The 18528-nt window shown below is 42.8% G+C and overlaps 1 protein-coding gene across 1 annotated transcript; it reads right to left on the bottom strand.

Moving 5' to 3' along the window:
• Nucleotides 1-6064: 6064 nt before the first annotated feature.
• ARF4 (ADP ribosylation factor 4) lies at nt 6065-15687 on the bottom strand. Its single transcript, XM_056855065.1, has 6 exons — nt 15598-15687; nt 11507-11587; nt 10851-10960; nt 8411-8482; nt 7866-7991; nt 6065-7095 (listed from the first exon to the last, which is right to left on the bottom strand). The coding sequence occupies exons 1-6, from the start codon at nt 15662-15664 to the stop codon at nt 7009-7011; spliced, it is 543 nt and encodes a 180-aa protein (XP_056711043.1). The 5' UTR covers nt 15665-15687; the 3' UTR covers nt 6065-7008.
• Between the last annotated feature and the right edge of the window lie 2841 nt (nt 15688-18528).

The following is an 18528-nucleotide window of genomic DNA, read 5'->3' as shown; positions in this document are numbered from 1 at the left end:
TGCCTGCCAGATAAAGGTTGCAGACATTACATACTGTCTAGATAGGCTGTTAGGTAATGTAGGGGAGGAGGCAGCTGTTAGCAGCAATGATATTGGGAAATGCAGTTGTGTGGTCCTGAATAATAAATTTAGGTTACTAGGCAGTAGGCTAAGCCTAGGACTTTCAGGGTAGCAGTGTCATAATTGCTGTCTATTCCACATACAGAGCCAGCTAGGCAGGCACAGATTAGGAGTCTCAGCATCAATAAGAAAATGGTCCTGAAAGGGTTTAGATTTGTTAGGCACTAGGGAATTTTCTGGGTGAAGCTGAATCTGTATAAAAGAAGAAGAGTTGGTTTTTATATGCCAACAGTCGCTACCACTTAAGGAAGAATCAAACCAGCTTAAAATTCACCTTCCCTGCAACAGACACCCTGTGATGTAGGAGGGACTGAGAGAGCTCTAAGAGAGCTGTGACTACCCCAAGGTCACCCAGCTGTGGAGGAGTGGGGAAACCAACCTGGTTCACCAGATTAGCATCAGCTGCTCATGTGGAGGAGTGGGGAATCAAACCTGGTTCTCCAGATTAGAGTCCACCACTTTTAACCACCACCGGCTCCAAAGAGATAGGCTTCACTTGAACCCAAAGGGAACCAGGCTGCTGGCACTTAATATCAAAAAGTGGCAGAACAGCTTTTAAACTGTTTTGGGGAAAAGCTGACAAAAGCTGGGAAGCCTCTGGTTTGGAACAACTCACCCCAAAGAGATGGTGTGGTAAACTCTTGGGAAAATATTAATAGAGAGCTAGAACTTGAGAGTGGCAGAAAAGGTGGGCCATGTGAGGAAACTGGAGGGCTGAGGGAGACAGAAATCCTTTAGAAATGGAAAGAGGTACGGGGCTTATATGCCAATGCTAGAAGTTGGCAAGATCGGAGTGTTAGAGTGCTTAGTGGTGAATGAAAATATGAATACAGTGTCCATTTCAGAAACCTGGTGGGATGGGAAAATCAATGGGACCCTGCTATCACTGGATATAAACTCAGTAGACCGGACAAGGAGGAATATGTTGGAGTGGTGTTACTCTATATATTGAAGACAGTATAGAGTCAACAACACTAGAAAGCATTAGTGGAACTCCCCTACAGAATCATTATGGATGGAGATACCAGGCCCTAAGGCAGGGGTGGGGAACCTTTTTCCTGCCAAGGGCCATTTGCACATTTATAACATAATTCGGGGGCCATACCAGGTGTAGATCTCCCGGTGGGGGGGGAGAGGCTAGGGTTGCCAGGTCTCCAGCCACCACCTGGAGGTTGGCAACCACAGGGGAGGCCACACAGAGAAGGCCTGGAGGGTGCCTCCACTCCCCCGGTCCTCCCCCCCCCCAGGCGGGAGGGCAGCCAGCAGTGGGCCCGAGCAAACGAGGCACCAGGGGGTGCGCAGCCTGCAGTCGATCAGAAAGGGAGGAAGGAAGAAAGGAGGGAAAACAGAGAAAGAGGAAAAGGGAGAGAGGGAGAAAGAAATGGAAAGAGGGGGAGAAAGGATGGAGGGAGACAGACAGAGACAGAAAGAGAGGGAGAGAGAAAAGCCTTCCCCCCCACACACACACCCTCCGGCCCCATGCGACCTGGCCCCAGGCTCCATGCCCTCCCCCCAGAGTCCACAAAAGGCCCCCCGAAGCCCGATCGGCTCCTGCGCGCATGCTCTGCCGCTGGGAGCTGCGGGCCTCTTCCCCCCCTGCTGCTCAACAGCTGACAGGCAGTGAGAGGGGCTTACAGTGTGCCCCGGCGTTCCTGCATGCTGCGGCTATAAGGGGCGGCCTTGGGGGAAGCCTCCCTCCCCCTCCTCTCGCCGACCAACAACTGTCAGTCGGCGAGAGGAGGTCCAAAGAGCGCCGCAGCGCCCCTGCAAGCCATGGCCCCAGGAACACCCTCAAGGAGGGCTGCCCTGCACCGTGCCTCCACGGCAGGGCCCCGGAGCTTCCGAGGGCCACAAAAAATTCCTCGGGGGCCGCATACGGCCCCCGGGCCTGAGGTTCCCCATCCCTGGTGTAAGGCTTTAAAGGTAATAACCAGCACCTTGAATCTGACCTGATATTCCAGCTGAAGCCAGTGCAGCTGTTTAAGCACTGGCGTGATATGAGCCCCCGACAAGGACCCAGTAAGCAGCCTTGCTGCGGCATTTTGTACCAGCTGGCGTTTTCAAGTCAGTCTCAAGGGCAGCCCTACGTAGAGTGAGTTACAGTTTAATTACTTGTTGAGTAAAGGAAGTATTCCCTTTTGTCTGTTCCAAACCTATTTCCCAACAATTTCATTGACCCCTTCCTCCAGAATTCTAGTACTATGGGAGACGGAGAAAAAGATCCCTCTATCAATTTTTTCAATCCCGTGCATAATTTTATAAACCTCTATCATGCCTCCTATCATGCCTCCTACACTGAAAAGACCCAGACCCTCCAGGCTAGTCTCATGGGAAAGGTGCCCTCCTTTGTACTTTTTCCAATTGTGCAATGTCCTTTTTGAGACACCACAAAAAGAACTGCATAGAGTACCCCAAATGAGACCATACCATAGCTTTATTCAAGGGCATTACAATACTGGCCATTTTATTTTCAATCCCTTTCCTAATAATTCCTAGGCTGGACTTCGCATTTTTCATTGCTACCACACACTGGACCAACATTTTCATTGAGCTTTCCAGAGCAACCCCAGTATCTCTTTCAATCTTCGTTTCAGCCAGTTCAGACCGTCAGCATATATTTAAAATTAGGATTTTTCATTCTGATATGCATACTAAACCATGTTGAGCTTTGTTTGCCACGTGACTGCCCGCTTACTCAATCTTGAGAGATCCACCCTGGTTTTTATTATCCTGAATAATTTGGTGGTATCTGCAAACGAGGCAACTACACTGCTCAGCTGCGATTCCAAATCATTTATGAACAAATGAAATAGCACTGGTCCCAATACCGATCCTTGTGGGACCCCACTGCCCACTTTCCCTTATTGCAAGAACTGTCCATTTATTCCTACTCTTTGCTTCCAGCCATTAAATCAATTTTAATCCATGAGAGGAGCAGTCCTCTTATCCCATGATTGCTAAGGTTACTCAGACATCTTTGGTGAGGTACCTTGTCAAAAACATTTTTGGATGTCTGCATATATGATGTAGATCGCCCCTATCCACATGCTTGTTAACCTGCTCAAAGGACTCCCAAGAGGCTGGTGAAGCAGGACTTCCCTTTGCAGAAGTCATGTTGATTTTCCCTCAGCAGACTTTGTCCCTCAATGTATTTAATAATTCTGTCTTAAATAAGATCTTTAGTTTACCTGGAACAGATCTTGGGGTAGCTGGCCTGTTATTTCCTGTTCAGTTTTAGTGGCAAGTTACATATACTCAGTTCAACAATTTCATATTTGAAATCTTGAAGAACCCTTAGGTGTATGGCATCTGGAACAGGAGACTTACTGGTTTTTAGTTTGTCTAATAGTCCTTGAACATCTCTCATCATTTCAAAATGACTCTGCTTCAGACACCCTTTCTAACAGTAGCTTTGGCATAGATATGAATCCCACATTTTTCATAATTCAACCAAGAATGAAAAGTGATGTAAAGAATGTATTCATTTTCTGTCATCTCCCCAATCCTTTTATTCCCTTGTAACCCAAGGATCCAACCGCATTCCTAGCTAGTTTTCTCCCTTGATATACGTGAATACTTATCATTTACCTTAATTTTTTTGGCCATCAGCTCCTCTTCTTTGCTCACCGTATTGTCAACTTAGACTTATCTTGCCAGAACTTGTGCTCCTTTCTGTTCGCCTCAATTGGAGAAATCTTCCACTTTAAAAAAAAGCCTTTTTGCCTTTTATGGCTTCCTTGGCTCCTATGCAGGGATATTTTCAGACTTTTTGGTAATTTTCCTGGTTTGAGGTATGCCTTCTATCTGGGCCTCAATTAGCACAGTTTTAAATACTTTCCAGACATCTTGGAGGGATTTGACTCTTAATTCTCCATTTCAACTTCCTTTTGACTGATCCCCTCATTTTAGCAGTTCCTTAAAAAAAAAAAGAGGCCCGCAGCTCCCAGCGGCAGAGCATGCGCGCAGGAGCCGATCGGGCTTCGGGGGGCCTTTTGTGGACTCTGGGGGGGAGGGCATGGAGCCTGGGGCCAGGTCGCATGGGGCCGGAGGGTGTGTGTGTGGGGGGGAAGGCTTTTCTCTCTCCCTCTCTTTCTGTCTCTTTCTTTGTCTGTCTCCCTCCATCCTTTCTCCCCCTCTTTCCATTTCTTTCTCCCTCTCTCCCTTTTCCTCTTTCTGTTTTCCCTCCTTTCTTCCTTCCTCCCTTTCTGATCGACTGCAGGCTGCGCACCCCCTGGTGCCTCGTTTGCTCGGGCCCACTGCTGGCTGCCCTCCCGCCTGGGAGGGGGGGAGGACCGGGGGAGTGGAGGCACCCTCCAGGCCTTCTCTGTGTGGCCTCCCCTGTGGTTGCCAACCTCCAGGTGGTGGCTGGAGACCTGGCAACCCTAGCCTCTCCCCCCCCACCGGGAGACCTACACCTGGTATGGCCCCCGAATGATGTTATAAATGTGCAAATGGCCCTTGGCAGGAAAAAGGTTCCCCCTCCCCTGCCTTACACCGTCTGGGACCTTCGTATCTGCGGGACCACCTCTTCTGGTATGTTCCCCAGAGGACTCTTCTTTCAGCTAATAACAATCTTTTGGTGGTGTCCGGCTGGCCTCGACCAGGGCCAGGGCTTTCTCTGCTCTGGCCCCTGCCTGGTGGAATAGCCTCGCTAGCAAGACCAGGGCCCTGTGGGACCTCAAAGAGTTCTGCAGGGCCTGTAAAACAGAGCTATTCTGCCAGGCTTATGGTTGAGGCCAGCTACGGTTCCTATAAAGACTGGCCTCCCTAACCTTCCCATTGTGGTTAACACCTTTTATTCCATCTGGTGCCTTCCATCTGCTCACCTAGCTGGGTTGTTGTATTGTGACTCGTTTGTTAGAAGTGCCTAGATAAATTAGTATAATGATTATGATTTTATAGGGCTATTTTAAAATGTTTTAATGCTTTTATTGATTAATATGACTTTTATATTCTGTAAGCCGCTCTGAGCCTGTCTTTGGCCAGGAAGAGCGGGGTAAGAAATGGAAATAATAAATAAACTGCCAGAGGAGCTAGTGATAGCAACAAGCATAGACAGCTTTAAAGAGGGTTAGACAGATTCATGGAGGAGAGGTCTACCAATGGCTACTCTGGATACCAGTGCTGGGAGGCAACAGCAGGGGAGGGCCTCAGCCTGTATGCCGTCCTGGGCAACTGGCTGGCTACCATGTGAAACAAGAGCCTGGACTAGATGGATCTCTGGTCTGTTCCAACAGGCCCTTATGTTCTCATGCTTAATATATATATATATATTGGTCAGCAGCTATGAGACCTAACAGGTTGCTGTATTTATACCTACTATTATAAAAAAGCCACTTTGACTTTATCAAGGTAAGAAACACATTTAATATCCAGTAGAGATGTTGCTTTCCAAAGTAAATACACCCATGATTTTTCAAAGCAATATACCACAAAACATTATTATCCCAAGAAAAATTAAAATCATTTGTTATGTCTCTGCATCTTACACTTGAGAATGCCAATTAAAATTTTTTTTTTAGTAATTATGCTTTTGTTCAAAATTGTTTGGGGTAAGATAGATGACAGCAAAAGTGAAAAACTGTTTTTAGACAAAAGTGCATCCCAGTGGGAATCCCCATTTTCCCATCTCTAGATGGGCACTTGTGAGTTGGCATGTCAAATTTAGGTTTCTCATGCACATGAAACACAGAAAAACTTTGTCTAGCAAACAGTGCCTTCTCAAATTAAGTATGAAACAGACACACTCTTTGGGCAGTTTGTACTTTATTACAATTTTTACTGTTAGTAGTTTCATATCTGGACATCTTAAAAGATTTAGATTTACAGCATCAAAACACACAGGATTTTAGCCTTGATTATTAACCAGCTACACTGTACATAAGTTTAACTGCCCATCTTAATTTTTTGCCAAATTGAAAACAATTCAAAGGCTATTCAGATTTGTGTGTTCAAGGTACAGAAAAAACTCCGTTTATTGAAAAAGAATAATTCTGTCACACATTCATATTATCAGTTCCACAAACTTAAGATTCAAGGAGCATACACAAAGCTATACATCTGAATCATTTATTAGGAATAATTCTGAGTAGGTTATGAAGAAATTAATCCATTGAGTCTTATTATCCAAAAATCTGTCTTTATGAAGATATGTTCACCAATAAACAGTAAAACTTCCGAAGAACTATTATACACTGGGCAAAACAGGCTGATACCAAAAAGCAACATGCAACAAAAAGATACAATATAAAGGAAGACAATCTGCTGAATATTAAAAACCTCAACAAGCTCGTTGTAACCAGCACAGAAATATTCTACCAATCAGATTCAATTCACACAGAGGCAAAAATGGGCTTACAGAATCCAAAAGGTTAATAAAATGTTCCTCAGTGCAGAAGATTTGAATAGTGTTTTAGAGCATTTTCCTCACTGGAACAATATAAGAAAGTGTTTTTATAATGGAGAGAAATAAATATAAATGGAATGCTAGATTAAGTCAGCAGACTGTCTAAGGAATGGAAATATATCAGTAACTTAAAGAAAATGGGGGGAATCTTTAAAACATACTTAATTTAATTGGGGCTCAAGAAGCATTCAAAAGTCACAACTATATTCAGGCATTTCGGCTAACAGTAGAAGTAAAAATCAGAAGATACACTTGTTTTCCAAATTAAGGAGTTTTTCTTTTTAACCCAAGTATATTGTTACCTTGGCAACATATATCTTGGTAAACAATAATTGGCAACAAAATAAGTCAAAATGCTGTAATATCCTGCCCAAACCAGTTCCAGATACTCTATAATAACCAAGATGCAAACTAATTTTGTTGTAACAAGCCTAGACCACTTATATCAAACATGTCCCGGTGTGAAAGTCATCCAGTTTCGGTTAGCGTTTTGAAAGCTCATTTGACAGCCAGTCAAGTCCCTCATACAGACCAGTTCCTTGTGTAGCACAGGTAGCCTGAACATACCACTGTTGAGAAGGGAAGGAATAACATGAAATGTTGAACACCTTGCCTCCCACTTTTAAACATGAGTAAGAATTTTGCTAAGGAAAAAATAAATCAAAAAAGCTTTTCCATGTTTTCATTATCATGCAAGACAACTCTGAACACAAGAGTGTGTCCAGGAACAGGTATTCTAATATTATATATATATAATATAATAATATAATATAATACCATATAATAGTCTCAAATGCACCGCAATTTAACCATATAATAGTCAACTTCAAAGAAAAGATATCTCGCTGACTTAAGACATGGTACATAGCTCATGGTACATAGGTCAAGTAAAGGGAAACAAGGAAAGGGTGACCTGGGCACATGAAGCCTCCAACTACAAACTTTAACCTTTGAAATTAAGGAGGTCCCATGCTGCTGTTCAGCACAAAGGAAAAGACCAGGTTTGGACTGGAAATACCAAGTGAGGCAATGCACTACTTGGTCCGATCAAGTGTCAAACTAAATATGAGCTGGGAAGTGACCCTACTGAGTTTGGGAATGTCCTACATAACATTCTAACATTATAAAAAAATTAATAACATAGTAATTCTTTCCACCCAACACATGCATGCACACACATGCACACAAACAGGATCACTGTGAGACGTAACTACTACAACTTTCACGTTTCTGTAAGTTAGCATAGATATGTAACTTAAACATAGATATGTAACTTAAACATATCAAGGCAAGAAACGACCACACACTGGCATACTTTTCATTTAGAAAATTTACTCACAGTTCTGTTGCGCAGGGACTGAAGGCCTAGTTTGTCTGTCATTTCACTGATTGCCATGGCATTTGGCAAGTCTTGTTTGTTTGCAAAAAGCAGCAGAACTGCATCCCTCAACTCATCTTCCTGAAGCTGGTGGAAAAAACCATTTTAGTTAATTTTCCTTTTTATAGTTATCTACAACTAAACTACAAATCAATAAGATGAAAGGCATAGCAACAACACCCCCCCCCCATTTACTGTAGGTAATCAAATAAATTTCCAAGAACCCAGTCAGTGCACGTTAGTAGCGAAAACAAGGCATAGTATCAAATTAAACTAATGGTTACAAGAAGGTTTTACTGAACCCAAATGTTCAGAGAAGGTTTGCAAGATCTGGCCTCAGCACAGAACAAATTAAGACTCAACAGTAAATTTTCACAAGATCAAATGTTTTGGTAAATTAAGTCTTCCACACCTCCTATTAGTTGTCACACCTTTATCAGTGGTAATTTCCTTCGATTTGATCAGGCAAAGAACGCGTTTAAATTAAGATCAAAAGTTATAGTTACCATTTTCTGCAGCTCTTCTGCCGCTTCCTGAATTCTCTCTCTGTCATTGCTATCTACCACAAAAATGAGACCCTGAAAAGAAAATATCAAGCAAGCTTGATGAGAGACATATATCTGCAGCACTGTTGAAATAAAATCTGAAGCCACCATCACCATGAAAGAAACGTTAGTCCCCCCCCCCAAACCTTGAAATGTAAACAATTCAAATGTAAACATTTCACGGGGAGGGATTGGAATTCCACATGAACAGTTCCATCACAGTGGACCTACCCCTCAGAACAGCTAAGCAGGCTGTTAACAGAAGATCCATGCTCAGTATTTGTAAAGTAACATATTACAAATTAGAATGGAAAGCAATATTATTTCCACTTTTATCCTAGTTAAAGTGAAGGTGAGCAATTTAGTTTGCAAAACTATCCACAAAACTGCAGCAGCAGGCCAACAAGAGTTATTTCTATACAGATACAAGTGCTTGGCTGTTAACAACTGCCGCTCCACACAAATCAGCTGTGTTGGTGAACTATGGCACTGGGGGAGAAACATTGCTTGACAAAACTTCAGTGTAGGCTTTTAAATTTAGTTCCAAACTATGTTTGCCCAGGGTTTTTTTTTTACCTCTTGCGCTCAGTCTTCCATGTCATTTTAATTGCTTATAATTCCTTGTTAAATTACAAGGAGATGGTTCTACTGCAACAGTGTAAGTTGCCTGTTAATTCCATTAAATTGACTAGGTCTGCAAACCCCACAGAGCACTATGGAATATATTACTTTCAAGGGGCACGGCACTTTAACTGGAGTTTATAATCTGTAAACACCAGGGACACCCATATCAGGTAATATCAGACCACAAGAACACAATTAATATATCCCCAAAATCCAGCTTTTCATTTACATAACCTGTGAAGGTTATGAACATACTTGGTACTACATGTATGGGGCTACTGAAGTATTGAGGAAACTCCTGTGGCTGCAATGAAGGGCATGGAGTCAACCATATAAAAGAAAACTGTGTGGGGCTGGGGTCAGCAGATGGCATCCCAGAACTGCACAATATGGAGCCACATTTCTTTGAAGGAAATCAACACCACATAAATTTACATCACAGATGTGTGATTTATTCTCTACGAAGGGGATGAAAGCATTTAACCCTGTCTTGCTTTTCATCTTTTGTCCAGCACCAACCCTAACACTTCTGAGATGATCTGATCCAGGAGCAGCAGGAAACAGGCTAAGCCAGTGTTCGGATGCAACAATGGGCTTGATGAGGGGAGGTGGACAAACTGAGCCCAGGCAAGACAGACATTATGGTTAGTACGTACAGGGATTTGGGTGTTTTTTGCTTTGAGTAGGATCACACTCTTCCCAAGTGAACAAATTCACCACTTGGGTGTCCTCCAGGACTTTGCTTTGCAGCTTTCAGGAAAGCTTTCTACAGAGCAAGGCAGCTGGGACCATTCTTTCATCTGGGATCATGCCACCCTTGGTTAGCTTCCTGATTGGATTCTGCAACATATTCGGTATGTTGTTGCCCCTGGAGACTATTTGGAAGATCCACCTAGTGCAGAACTCTGCAGTTTTTTTTTTTTTTTTTTAAGATAAAGGGTTGCAAAAAGCATACCAGTTCATTTACTAATATTGAAATGTTTATACACACCTTGCCTCTTTGCTCATGGTGGCCTGGGCATATCTGTACTGGTTTCTGTCTTGCTGCTAGATGCTGGGTTATTTTACCTTTAAAAGCCAAATAACCCAAGCTCCATCTACTTTTGGGAATATCTTTTCCACGCATATTCCTCCTTGCAGCTAGGCTTTTCAGGAAAGCTTTTTACAAGACAGCTGTCACCTTTCTTCCAGAACTACCATGATCACACAAGAGGCCTTGCTTAGTGCTCTCTCCTTCTTGGAAGGGAAATTCACTAGGAACGGATGTGGGCATTCTTCTGTAGTAACTCCCACCTTGCCGAGTATCCCTCCTAGCAAGATTCATGAAGGACAGATTCCTCTGTTCTTCTTCCGCCAACAAGGGAAGATACTTTTTCCACACAAAGACCGTGCTTTATCAGTATGCAGAAAAAATTTAAAAGTTGCATACTGCAAGACAATGTTCACAAAATGAAATCACGATTCTGACACTAGTCAAATCCACAACTTATTCAGTGGTCTTTAAAAATCCAACATATCACTCACGGAACCCTCCAATGCTATAAAGCAGAGCTCACAAGTAATGCGTACTAATTAGTTTGTGCTAATTAGAGGACCAGCCTGAAAAAGATAAAATAATTTATAGATCCTAGCATAAACTTTAATTTAAGTCATATTTATTGTTTTCATCCACTTCAAGCAAGATTTTAAAGAGGAAGGATAGAAATATTATGAATAGTACTTTTCATAGGCATTATCACTTTGTAGCAGACCATCAAACAGATGTCAGTAGTCTTACCTGTGTATTCTGAAAATAATGCCTCCAGAGTGGTCGAATTTTATCTTGACCACCAACATCCCAAACTGTGAAACAGATGTTTTTATATTCTACTGTTTCCACATTAAAACCTGACGAGAAAACACACACACAAGTGACTATAACAAGCAGGGCCAGCAAGCACTCAATACAGTAGTACTGTTGAAACTCGTCTGGTGCAACCCCAACCAGAACTCAGTAGACAGGACAATGGAGCTGCTTTAAAATTGCTAAGAGAACAATAGGATCTAAGACTAATAAAGTGAATTGTTAAAAGAGCTGCAATTACAGCTTCATTTATAAATGGCCTTTTTTCCCCCTTTCAAAATCAAGTTCTAGAAAATCCATCTATATGCATGTCAATAAGTACTTCTTTCTACATTCGATTTTGGTTGGTAGACTTGCTCTGGATTCAATAAACCCAACCTCATATGCAAAGGATCCAATGATTCTCCCCTTCCAGAGGAAGTCTCCTTACTTTCTCAGAAGAGAGTCACTGAATCCAACCCATAGTATGGAACAAACCCTTGGACTTTTACCCTAACATACTCTATACAGAATTGCTCCAGTTATTTCTGTCCTGGAATTAATAAATTTTAAAAAATCACACCAATGTTAACCGTACATTATTTTCTTACCAATTGTTGGAATTGTAGTGACAATCTCCCCTAACTTCAATTTATACAGTATAGTTGTTTTTCCAGCAGCATCCAAACCAACTAGAAAAATAAAGATGATCATTATTAATTTAATAACACCAAAGCATTGCTCATTAAGATGCGAAAATTAAGGGGTGATGGTAGAGAAAAGTGCAGTCAAGCTGCAGCTGACTTATGGCGATCCCATAGGGTTTTCAAGGCAAGAGACATTCAGAGATGGTTTGCCATTGCCTGTCTCTGTGTCATGACCCTGGTACTCCTTGGTGGTCTCCCATCCAAATACTAATGGGGGGAGGCGAGGATGGGGTTACACTGAACACTTACTAGTATGCCTCTCTATACTAAACAGCTTGCCCTCCCAGATCAGCTGACATTTTCTATTTCTGGCTTCAGCTTAATTTTTGTACAGGTATACCTGTACCAAACCATTATTAATGTTATGCTGAATAACTATTTTAGCTCTTTTAAAATGAAATACTTTTATGTTTTAAAATAATGGACTTACATCCTCTGTATTATGTATGGTAGAATGAATAGCAAGTTCTCAGTATAAAGCTGAAGAACCCCCTTTTGTGATAGTAAATAGCCAATCAGAACAGAAGGGTAAGCAGAGTTTACTATAAAATAATTACAGCTGAGACAAAGATCAAAATGTAAGAAGGGGGCGAGAACCCTGACAGCTCCATATAATAATTATGTTTACCTACCTAGAGAATTCTCAGCTTTATAACATTCAGAACATAAGTGATTTTTTAACTTGCAGATGTTACCATATTACTAGAAATGAGTTTTGTTGTGTAGATACACTAAAGTAACTAAGATTTGTTAGCATTTATTTCTAGTATTTCATAAACTGATCTCAAATTTTGAATTTTGCAGTTAACATCCCTTAATTTTTTAAAATCAGTATAATCAGTAAGGCTAGTGTTTAAATATTCATCATGAATTAGACAGGCAAGTTGCACAAGTCATAGTGCAAGTAGATATGTATGCAAAAACATGTACCACACATTCTTTGCACTTCATAGTTAAAATCGCAATCTTTATAATTCTGTTTAATTCTTATTTTAGGATATATTAAAATGCAAAGTCTGACCTACAAAAACAGAAACACTGTTAGAAATTGTGTTAGAAATTACAGCCACTGCATATATTAAGATATGCAGTTTGAAACTGAACACCACTATGCTAAATAAAAACATATTTCAAATAAAGCAAGCAGAACAATCCAATAACTTTGGTATCACCATAGACAGCATCATTTCCTGATGATTATTGTATATTGTCCAGTACTAAAATAGTGAAACTTAAGGCTACTGATCTAGAAAACACTGTACGCATCACTCTCCATGGGTACAGGATTTGGGGGGGATCCAACGGCCACAGCGGGGCCCTACTGTCTCCCCTCTGCAAACACCTAGTGGCACACAAAGCCACTACAAGCTCTGGAAGCACAAATTCACTTGGTTGCAGCAAGGAATTTTAAAAACGAATGGTGCAACCGTAAGAACATCTAGCTGTTCTACTTCTGACCAACAAGGTTACCTTCTGAAATAACCCTAAGAACAGTTTCCTGGAAGTAAACCCCACTGAATACACCTGAGTAGACTTGCTTAGGATTAAATTTTAAGTTTGTTTTAAAACTGTATTAGTTAAGCACAGGAATACTTCTGAAGGAGAAGAGTTTTGCAAAAGAAACATTCAAGTGCCTTCATACAAACAACATCCAATTTCAACTCACTGACCCCCTAGTCCAAACATCATTATCTTAGGACACTTAGGTGCAAGCCACTGACATAGATGTTTTGATGTTGGAAGATCTTCCTGACTCCATGTTTGTTTCTAATTGCAATTCAAAAGCAGATTTTGACCTCTACAGCCCTACATGGCCTGACGCAGAACATCCAGAAGACTGACACACACACCCATACAAACTTGCCTGTTTGCTGATATTATTTGAGAAAGCCCTATTCTGGATGTTTTTTTGTTTACAAGAAAAGTAAATGGTAACCAGAAACAGGGGTTTTTATGTTGTGGCACTCTGGATTTAGAATATTGCTCTTTTAGATCAGTAATACAATAGAATCAATATCTTTAAATAGTAGTACTAAGTGCCTCAAGAGAGCCAAGCACCAGCTAATTTGTGGGAGGATGCCTAGTGACTATGAGTAGCATCTAGTTTCCCTGAAAAACTGAAGAAACCAAAACCTGTGGCAGTATTGAATTCACAGAATACAGCTTCTAAAGCATGAAGCATATTTTACGTGCTTTTGTATAAATAAGATGCACGCCATTTGTTTCACGCATGCAATTTAGTCAAATGGAAGAATTTTGAGTTGCGGCCCAAGTTTCAGACACAGTCAGATCTCTTCTGTGCTTTAATTCTGTTTTGTAACGCTATCCTAAGAATAATTCTGGTATTCTTTTTCTATTTTAAAAACCGGTGTGCAACACACACTGGTGTTCTTAACAACTGTGCTCAAAAAATCATGAAGTAATGTCAAAATGCATGGGGAACAGACTCACCAACTGCAAGTGAGTTTCACCTACGATATGGTACTGTCAAAATGCTATCCCAGAGACACAAAAATGAAATCCTAAACTAGATGTTAGCTTTCTCAAATTCTGCTTACAATGACAAAAGGCTGAAGTAAATTCCAACACTGAGATCAAACACACACACAGAATAGTACATGAACAGATTAAGAACTTAATAACATTATAATTATTATCCTGGTAAGCTGAAGTGCATTAAAAAAACAGGATCATGGCCAAAGAGTATTAAGTATAATGTTTTGTAAAAATCTGTACTGTCAGACCATTTCTAAGCATCAAACCTCAAAGTAGCAGACAACAATATGATGCAAAGCAAGGAACTGAACCATTGATAAAATTCACACAAATATGAACTTCGGGGGGGGGGGCTTATGATAGCATAACACTTCAGCATCTCATTAACTGTAAGGAGGATGGGCAAAGAAATGGCAAGACAAAGCACATGCTGGTGACATTTTCATTTTCTAGACCAGAATTATGCATATTAGGAAAATTGAGCAATTAGAAAAATTGAGCAATTCCAAATACAGATTCTGCCAATTTATCTACCCCATAGAAAGATCACTCATGCCCAATGATACTTCAGAAAAGCCACTGTGTAATTAGGACAAAACCCTATCAAGCAGTATACAAAGAGTTCTATGTATTTTTCTGCAACTCAAAGTATTGATTTGTTTAATCGTTAACCCAACATGCACTAATTAAAAGCACAGCTTTTCTCCCCCCCCCACAGCAAAGAAAATTAATTTTTGCATCTCTGTCCAGCCTCCTCAACCATCCCACAGTAAATATTAAGAAAGCTCTTAACCATATTCTATTTGAAATATAAATAGTATGAGACCAATGTAACTATATGAGCAGATTTCCATTATTACTTGGGGGGGGGGGGAATTCAGAGATAAAATAAAAAAGAATGTGAATTCAGTCGAATGTAGAAAACAAGGGGGAATTCCTCAAGGTAAGCCTCTCTCTCTAAACCTTTCGTTTATAGGGATTTTAACCATGGTTATGGCCAGCTTTCAGCTCTTCTCTGCCGGAAGAAAAACAAGATACACATTGTAAAAGAAAAAGGACTAGGAGAAGCACACACACAGAGAGAGAGAGAGAGAGCGCTGAAATAAAAATTTAGAAACACAGGAAGCCAATCACACTGAGAAAGAACCCACATCCGGGAAGGGCGACTGCAGATAAGGCCTCCGGCTCTAAAACGTCTGGCTCCAAGGGGGACTGTTGGGGGTGCGCTCAAAGAAGACCCTCCAAAAGCCCACCGACATTTCGCCTCCCTTCGGGCTGCAAGGCCTAGCCCAGGCAAAAGAACGGAGGGCCTGCTCTTTCGGCGCTCAAGAAGCACCGTGGGGTGGGTGGGGGGAGTGAGGGAGGGAGGGAGAGGGGACAGCGCAGCCTAGGAGGCAGCGCGGGGCCTCCGGCTGCTGCCGGGGCGGGGTCGCCGCGGGGCTCGGGGGTGGGGGGAAGCGCCTGAGCGCGCGTCTGGCCCGTCCCGAGCCTGTCCTCACCCATGAGGATGCGCATCTGCTTCTTGCCGAAGAGGCGTGAGAAGAGCGAGGAGATGGTGAGGCCCATGGCGGCTGCGGGCGAGGCCGGGGCAGCGGCAGGAAGCGAGCGGGCCGAGTCCGAAGGCGGAGGGAGGCAGCGGCCTGGGCCCCGGTGCCTGCGCGGTCCGAGCGTCCCTCTCTGTCGCCCGCTCGGGGCTCCTTTCTCTGCCTCTCGCGGCCGAAAGCGGCGGGGGCGCTGACGTGGGCAACGGCGGCCGCGGCGGACTGAGGGCTGGTCCGGGGGAACCTGCCTGGCCCTCGCTCGCTCGCTCCTTTTTCCCTCTCTCGCTCTGCCACGTCACGGCCGCCCCGGCTCCAACGCGGACAAAACCGCGTCACGCCCGCCACATCCTCACCGCAGCACCACCCACACGCCGAACTTGGAACAGACCTCACGACGCACAGGAAGACTACGGCTCCCAGCGGCCAACCGCCCGCTGCCGGCGTTCACGGCTTCTGGATTCGAGCCGCACGGCAACATGGGAGGCGTAGTCCGAAGGGAATGCCGCTACTCGTCCTTCCGAGAGAGGAATAAAGGCACGCAAGCGTGCTGGGAAGCCTAGCGGCCGCTTCCCTTCCCCCCCCTTTTCTGCCGCAGTGCGTGCTGGGAGTCATAGTCTCTCAATTCTAAACCTGAGGCCGGAGCTCTTGTTAAAAAAGAGGTTGAATGGGATTAGGTTTGATTGTCAGGATGTATAAACCGAATTCTGCAAAGAGCGAATGCTGTGGTGAAACTGTCTACAGTGCAGCTCTCCAGGCCGTGAAATAAAACGGGAGTTCTGTAGTATCTTAAAGACCTTCATACAAGTGTAACTGGGAATTCTCTTCAGACCCAAGGTGGTGGGAAAAGGGTTCCTACGTATGGAAAGCTAGATATTAAGAATTCTAGCCTAGCTTGCTCCTGACATCCTTCTTTTCCATAAGCAGGGTCTATTTTTTAATGGAAGGTACACCCCTCCCTATACAGCTTGCAGTGGTACAGTCCATACAAGGAGTTATTATTTGTTGAATTTATAACCTGATTCTTAGAACAGTTGCCTCCCAAAGCAGGTCACTTTCCTCAAGAGATATAGGTCTTGTTTGCAGGTATACAAACTTAAAAGACAAGACACACAAGAGAAAGGGACTGAAATGGGGGTTGGTTTCAGTATGAAGTTAAGATTTTTACCTAGTTTGGGCTTGCTGGTGTTTTTTCTTGGCTGGTGGTGCAACTAATCCTGCAGTCCTGGCTGGTGGAAAAGGCCACAGCGGCCTTCCTTTTCCTGCAGTCTCAGAGCAACTGGTATTTGGAGCAGAGCTCTACAATACTAGAGGAGCGTGCTGATTATATTAAGTGCTGTGGAACACAGGCAGGATACTACTGCAGTTGTTTGGTTTGTGGGCTTCCTAGAGGCACCCAGTTGGCCACTGTGTGAACAGACTGCTGCACTTGATGGACCTTGGTCTGATCCAGCACGGCCTTTCTTATGTTCTTCTTGGCAGGGAGAGGCAAAGCAAGCTCCCTGCAGTTGTTCATTCTTTATCTGATGGCCAGGTCTGGCTGGTCTTTCCCTAACAACGATGTTCTTCCCAGTAGGGAGGGGGCACAACCTCCTAGTGGCCATTAGGGCAGTGGCAGCGACCAAATTGTCATTTCCCTAGGAAGTCTGGTGGTAACTGCACTTTACTACCTCCTCTGCTGTTTGTTGAGAACTAGCTTATGCTATACTAGATGGAATTAGTGCCTCCAAACATAGCATTTTTTGCTCCTTTAAAATAATTTGTATTACACTTCCTCTTTCAACTAGAAGCTGTGCTCAAAAGAAGGAGAGGAGGGAGTTAAGTATTCCTTGTTCCTTTTCAGGGCCAGGAGATGCAGTTATTTTAAGGACAAGGGATGGATCCAAAGAAGCAAGCCCAGTCCCTTTACTTGTTAACCATCATTATTTAGTAATGGAAGTAGTTGCTATTGCAGTACAAAGGAGGATCTGTTGCTCAGTGGTAGAGTACATGCTCTGTGTATAGAAAGTGCTGGATTCATTCCCTAGAATCTCTAGTTCAAGGAGTAGGTATTTAGAAATGTGAGCTGGAGCTACTGTTTTGGGAGAAGGATGTCTGAATAACAGAGTCTAATTGAGGGGACAAGAGATGAATTTCAAGGACTACTAGGCAAACTGAAAACCAGTGAGTCTCCAGGTCCAGATGACATACACCTGAGGGTTCTTAATTCAAATGAAATTGTCGATCCATTAGCAAGTATATGTAAATTGCTGCTAAAATCGGTGTCTGTGCCACATGACTGGAAAATATCAACTTTTTAAAAGGAGGGGATCCAGGAAATTAGAGGGTAGTTTGCCTAACAGGTAGATTAGTAGAAACTGTTATTAAAGAGAATTAATAAGCATGTCAAGGAACAAAGTCTGCTGAGGGAAGTCCTGCTTCACCAACTTTTTGGAGTTCTATGAGCAGGTTAATCAGCAAGTGGATAAGGGCGATCCTGTAGACATTATATACTTGGACATCCAAAAAGGTTTTGACAGGGTACTTCACCAAATACTCCTTAATAACCTTAGCAGTAATGGGATAAGAGGGCTGGTCATTGTATGGATTAAAAGTTGGTTACATGGCAGAAGCAGAGAGTAGGAATAAATTGACAGTTTTTGTACTGGAGGGAAATGAGCAGTGGGCTCCTACAAGGATAGGTACTATATAATTTGTTTATAAATGATTTGGAATTGGGGCTGAGCAATGTAGTAACCGTGTTTGCAGATGATAACAATTTATTCAGGATGGTGTAAACCGGGGCAGTTTTTGAGGAACTACAGTAGACTCTCTCTATATTGGGTAATTGGGCAACCAAATGGCAAATAAGGCTCAACCTGGGTAAGTGTAAAGTGATGCATACTGAAACAA

Source organism: Euleptes europaea, chromosome 1 (assembly GCF_029931775.1).
Source record: "Euleptes europaea isolate rEulEur1 chromosome 1, rEulEur1.hap1, whole genome shotgun sequence".
Taxonomy (NCBI): Eukaryota; Metazoa; Chordata; class Lepidosauria; order Squamata; family Sphaerodactylidae; genus Euleptes; species Euleptes europaea.
The sequence above is the reverse complement of the archived record's forward strand: the minus strand, read 5'-3'. Positions and strand labels throughout refer to the sequence as shown.